Here is a 6,486-nt window from a genome sequence, read left to right on the forward strand (position 1 = left end):
TTCTCACCTCCCCTGCTGGGGTTGCACTCTGCTGCCCACGAGTTAAAGAGGAATAGCAGGCGTCCATCACCACCTGATGTTGTGTGTAAACTGCCTCTGACAGCTCGCAGAGAAATATGCTGTCAGATTATGGATTATTTATGGTTATGGTCACTTGTTTGCTCCTGTTTATTTTAAAGATGGAGTCTGAAAACGGCAGTGAAAGCATGCTAGAGCGGAGGATGCCATCAGTCAGTTCTGAATTTGGATGTCAGTCTGTCAGCTGTTGTGGTCACGTATCTGGGTTTGCTTTAGTGCTGAAGGTCATATTCTTGAATGAATATTCCACGTACTTTCAAGCTCTATTGTGGTGTGTTATCGATTACTACAGATTTGTTTGCATTACGCAGTTTTCACAAACCGTGAACAGGAAACATGTTTATAGTAATCGCTTGAAATGGAAGTCTAGGATGTCTAGGGTTTGCTTGGTCATGAAAAACCTAGCAGAGATAGCAAGATATATTAAAACTGTAAAAGTAATGGAAATAAATGTATATAAAAGTTAGTAAATTTACATTCAAAAATGTAGGGTCTGTAAGATGTTTTTTTTATGTTTTTGAAAAAAAAAGTCACTTATGCTTACCAATGTTGCATTTATTTAATTAAAAATGCAGTAAAAAGTAATTAAGGATTAAAATGTAGTTCATTCATGTGCCGAATTTTTTGCAAACATTACTCCAGTCTTCAGTGTCTTTAGGATACAGATATCGTTCTAACTGATTTGTTCAAGAAATATTTCAAGAAAGATTCGCCAGATGGATGCTAGGCAACGGCGTCCGAATCCTTCTCGCTTCACCCGTCTGCGCGTCCTGAAGCGTTTGACCAGCATTACTGCTCCGCCAACTACAACGTTCCGCAAAAACTCAGAATAATCGAAATCCGGTAAAAAATTTTGTGGTGTGTTCTGCCGAATTGTTCAGCAGTTCATCCCTGGTAAAACTGATCGTGTTTGAGAAACAAAAAACAGGAAAAACTAACAAAAACAGTACAGACACTGGAGAGCTGAGCACTGTGGCTGCCATGTGCGGTGCCATCTTAGATCATCTTTTCTTCCTGCTAGTCATGCCTCGTGTCCCGCAGGCCAGATACTCATACAGTTAGTGATCCCTTATATTTGTTCTGTAATTTTGTTTTTGTTTTGTCACCCGCCGCGCTAGGCCTGGAGAAACCGTGACCAAAGAAAGCAAAGGCCTGCGTTCTGAACATGCAGTTGGATGGCTGGCTGGTTGGAGACTGCCAAACGGCCCCACTCACTCTTTGATATCTTTCCCATAGTTTGTCTTATTTATTTTAGGATATGAATGCTCATTAGTATTCTTGTAATGTTCCTAAGGGTGTTTGGAAAGAGGCGGAGAGAGAGGGTGGAGGAAAATAAACACGACTTGGATTTTCTCGACTGGAAAAGTTGTGAGGGTCGACAGATCCCTGTCCCCTACTGTGCATCTTCGTTGTGGGCTAGATCAAACACTTCACAGACATGTATCTGCTTTCCGTGCTTGGCTTTCATGTACTAATACTGTTTAGCTCTACATCCCATTTTAGCAGCTGTAATGATTTCTGAAATGGAGGTTCTCAGCATCGGATTTTGATATCTTGCTGTGATTTCCCATGTTACGCATGCCCTTGGGCAGAAATGTGTGGTCATTATGGGGTTTATGCAGATTGGAAACTCCCCAGAAGATTCGCAGCATGAGAAAAAAATACCTAAAAGTCCAGTTCTGCTGCTTAACCTTTAAAATGCCATAACGCCCCACAGAGGCAAGTGAAAGGGGACGGCGAATGGCTAGGAAGTAAAATTCTGTGTTAAACAGCGACATCTTGTGGTAGACAGTATTAGTGCATCTATAAAACTGCATCTGTTTCTTGTTAATATTTATTCACTGGATAATACAACAAATAATACATAAGTCGCTTTTTAAAAATATTTTTTATTCGAGTAGAACACAGAGTAGTGCACATTTTTAACTGAAATATAAAATAAACCATCAAAAAAAAAAAAATCATAAAACAATAATATTTTTTATATTTGCAGCATACAGAATTCATACTAAGCAATTTGTTTTATGAACATCTTTAGCTTCCATTTCTAATGTCATAAATGATCCAGAAGTGTTTACAGCTATGATTTAATACATTTATTGAACTTACCTTTCAAGGGGTTGGGGTCAGTAAGATATTAAAATGTCTTTAAAAGTCTCTTATGCTTACCAAGGCAGCATTTATGTGATCAAAAATACAGTAAAAATAGTAATATTTGTGAAATATTATTGCAATTTAAAGTAACTATTTTAATCAATTTTAAAATGTAATTAAAAAAAATATATATATATAAAAAGCAGAATTTTCAGCTGCCATTACTTTAGTCTTCATTATCACATGATCCTTCAGAAATCATTCTAATATGATGATTTGCTGCTCAACAAACATTATTATTATCAGTGTTGAAAACAGTTGTGCTGCTTAATATTTTTGTTGAAACCGTGATACATTTTTTTCAAGAATCTTTGATAAATCTTAAGTCAATTGCATGTGTTCCTGCTGAATAGGGAATCAGATTGTGACTTTTTGAATCAAAATAGAATCAAATCACTAGGTGCTAAAGACGGCCACCTCTATTTTGCATGCTTTTTTTTTTTTTTATGTACGTAGCACATAAAATAAACACTTCAATTTTATTGAAAAAGAAAAAGAAAAAAAATACCGACCCTAAACTTTTGAAAGGTTGTTTGTATTATTTATTTTTCTTCACTTTCCTTATATTAAAATTAAATTAATTTTCTTGTTAAAATATGAAATTATAGCGGGCTACATACAGTAATTAAAGAGCATATATTCCATCATGAACATGATTTGATTACAGGATTGTGTTGTGAAGATATAATTTCTGCAAATTGTTTATATAATCAGAAAATAAGTTTGTTTTTAGAATATTTGAAATATAAAAAAAAAAAAAAACGTGAAAGGCAAGTTCTTATGCTTCTTACATTCTTTACAGGAAAAATGTGGGCAGTCGGAAGAGAAAGTTACCCTCCTCTAATTACACCGTGCTGGCCACAAAAAGAGAGATGGTGGAGCGTGAGCTGAGCCCCATCAGCATGCCCGGAGAGGAGAGTAACGTCATGATGGAGAACAGCATCGACAGCCACACCTTTGAGAGCATCAGCGAGGACGATTCCTCACTGTCAAACCTTAAGTCTTCCATCACCAGCTATTTTGGGGCGGCCGGTCGGCTCACCTGCGGGGAGAAGTATCAGGTTCTGGCTCGCAGGATCACACCTGAAGGCAAGGTGCAGTATTTGGTGGAGTGGGAAGGAACTACACCTTACTGAATATCACAGAACAGAGGTATGGAACAGATGGGCCGTGAAGGAAGGTGTTACGCAGTCTCCACCCCCCGCCCCGCCCCTGCCCCCGCCCCCATAGTTACTCTCTGTTTTGCTTTTCTGACAGTCATAGTTTCAACGTTCTAGTTTTGTTTTTGTTGTTTTCCACAAATCACGTATAGTGTTTTTTCCCCCCCCCTGATATTCTGGTCTTCTCACATGTGAGACATTAAAGTCTTTGTTATTCTTGAAGTCATATGCAGTGTCATTTTAGGGCACTTTAAACATCACAAACATGATTCAGTCTAGTAACATACTAACCTTACACAGTATAACATCATTATTAGGTAGCAGATAAAGGACAGTATTATACAACATGAAGTCATTTCAGTTTAGTGTTGGGATTCAAACAGTGTAAAAGCATTTGCCCCGTGAGTTTTAAAGTTTGTATCAAGTTTTATTGAGTTTAATGTTCATCCAAAAATGAAAATTTGCTGAAAATGAACTCCCCCTCAGGCCATCCAAGATGTATATGAGTTTGTTTCTTTGTGGAAACTAATTTGAAGAAATGTAGCATTATTTCACTTTCTCACTAACGGATCCTCTGTAGTGAATGGGTGCCGTCAGATTGAGAGTCCAAACAGCTGATAAAAACATCACAATAATCCACAAGTAATCTACGCGACTCCAGTCCATCAATGAATGTCTTGTGAAGCAAAAGGCTGTGTGTTTTAAGAAACAAATCCATTTAGATGTTTTTATCTTCAGGCTTCCAGATAAAATACAAGTATCCATAATATTGCTTCCTCCTGTGAAAATGTTGTCTCGTCTGAATCGGGAGAGAAATATGCACAGATCAACCACTGTTTACAAACAAAACAGTCCTAAACAAATATGTTGTTGGATTTTGATGTGAGAGGATTTATTTTTTTGTTTCACTTCACAAGATGTGTGGATTACTTGTGGATTATTGTGATGTTTTTATCAGCTGTTTGGACTCTCATTCTGACGGCACCCATTCACTGCAGAGGATCCATGAGTGAGAAAGTTATGTAATGCTAAATTTCTCCAATTACGCTGTGATGAAGAAACAAACTCATCTAAATCTCGGATGGCCTGAGGGTGAGTGCATATTCAACAAATGTTCATTTCTGGGCAAACTATTCCTTTTAAAGTAACTCATTTTGTTTCATTCATCTCTCTCAGTATTTCTTCAGATGGATATATAGCGATTTGTACACATTTGTTTGTTCACCTAAGATTAACAGTACAGTGGTACTTTTTAGCTATGTTAAAATACTAGCACTTTTGTTCTTTCGTGTTCAACCATAATTTTTGAATTTGTTCTAGGTGATTATATAACCAAAGTGATGCAAATACTGTTTTAAGAAGTATTTTTCTATTTTATATGCTTTTGTATGCTCTGGCATGTCAGATTGGATAAACGAGACCTGCTTTGAGAAAGCAGAATGAAACTGAAAGGGGAAAGTGGTCATTTGCATTTAATTAGCAATAGAATTTAGGCTCTTTTCAACATTTGCCCACATGTCAATGTCAAATCCATGTTTTTACAGGATCTCCAAAGAGTGTTGTTATATTTGAGATTGATCTGGAAGTGGATACATGCACTTATCAGATGATTGGATTGACTGGAAAATTGAAAGTTATGTGAAGTTTTAAAGCTGTCAGGTTCTATAATTTGACTTCGTTTAGTTTTATAGTACACAACATTATAAATATACTTTATTATTTACATGTATATAATTGGATATAAGATTAGCCCCATTTTATTATTGCACTATTAACATGTTTTATCAGCTATGCAAGCTATTATTGGATAAATTGACCTATATTTTCTAATTGATTTTAAAGAAAAAAAATGTATAAAAAGATATTTCAAATATTTACTTTTTACTTTTATAATATTTCCCCAATGGAAAAGCATTTGTGAAACTGAAATTTGTCAACAAAACACAATGATGTTTTTGTATGTCAACTTGCTCACATTTGATGAGAAGTTTTATATTATGGTTACAAGTTTAACAATGTTTAGAAGAGAAACAACCTATTGCATTTGTACAAGATTAAAACTAAGCAGTTGAGTATGCTTTTATGACAATTTTTCTTCACAGCACCCTCAAAGCCGTACATGATAAACATGAATGTTTTTTGTAAGTGTTCAAACATATTAAATGTGCAAACCTGCATGTGTCATTATTCATTCATTACTGTTTCAGACCATTAAAACAGTTTGTCGGCAATAATTGTGTCTCTCTCATGTATCTGAACAAGCATTTTCACAGGTGTCTTGATATTATTTATAATGCACAATTAATACAGACACAAATGTAAACGCAAGCACAGTAGCCATGATTAACTGGACTTTTCATCTCGTGAGTGAGAAGAGAATGTAAGTTTCAAAAGTGCAGAAAATAGTACCTTTAACAGGTTTTTTTTCTTGCAAAGAACATCTACTTTCATTTTCTAAAAATTGTTTTAATATGTGACCCTGGACCACAAAACCAGTCTTAAGTCGCTGGGGTATATTTGTAGCAATAGCCAAAAATACACTGTATGGGTCAAAATTATAGATTTTATTTTAGTATATTAAGTAAAGATCATATTCCATGAAGATATTTTGTAAATTTACTACTGTAAATATATCAAAATGTCATTTTTGATTCGTAATATGCTAAGAATTCATCTGGACAACTTTAAAGGCGATTTTCTCAATATTTTGATTTTTTTTTTGCAACCTCAGATTCCAGATTTTCAAATAGTTGTATCTCGGTCCAGGGTCACATATATCCAGAAACCCCTGTATGTCAAAGCCATGGTCATAGGGTCATGCATTTTTACACATCCAGTGGCCAAAGATTAACTTATGAATATTAATTACATGAGGCTCACGTTCCTCGGTAACTTTTCTAGAACGTCCAATAACATAGCTCAATTAATATTCATGAGCCTAGCCTTCTACCCAATCTGCCTTGGCCTCTGATCTAATCTTATACGCCTACTAAAGGAACGTAACGTTACGTGATTAATATTCATGAGTCAGGCCTTCACGTTATATAGCTGTTCAGAAGAAACAAGTGAATAAAAGCATAATCTCCTTTTCTTT

General features: G+C 35.6%; 1 protein-coding gene across 1 annotated transcript in view; it reads left to right on the forward strand.

Annotated features, from left to right (window-relative positions):
- The window catches only part of phf19 (PHD finger protein 19), a 29,205-nt gene extending 25,776 nt beyond the window's left edge, over positions 1-3,429 (forward strand). The window contains exon 15 of the mRNA XM_058785498.1: positions 3,035-3,429. Coding sequence (XP_058641481.1) covers positions 3,035-3,368 — 334 coding nt within the window. The 3' untranslated portion in view covers positions 3,369-3,429. The remainder of the gene's footprint in view (positions 1-3,034) is intronic.
- Positions 3,430-6,486: the final 3,057 nt, after the last annotated feature.

Source organism: Onychostoma macrolepis, chromosome 08 (assembly GCF_012432095.1).
Source record: "Onychostoma macrolepis isolate SWU-2019 chromosome 08, ASM1243209v1, whole genome shotgun sequence".
NCBI lineage: Eukaryota > Metazoa > Chordata > Actinopteri > Cypriniformes > Cyprinidae > Onychostoma > Onychostoma macrolepis.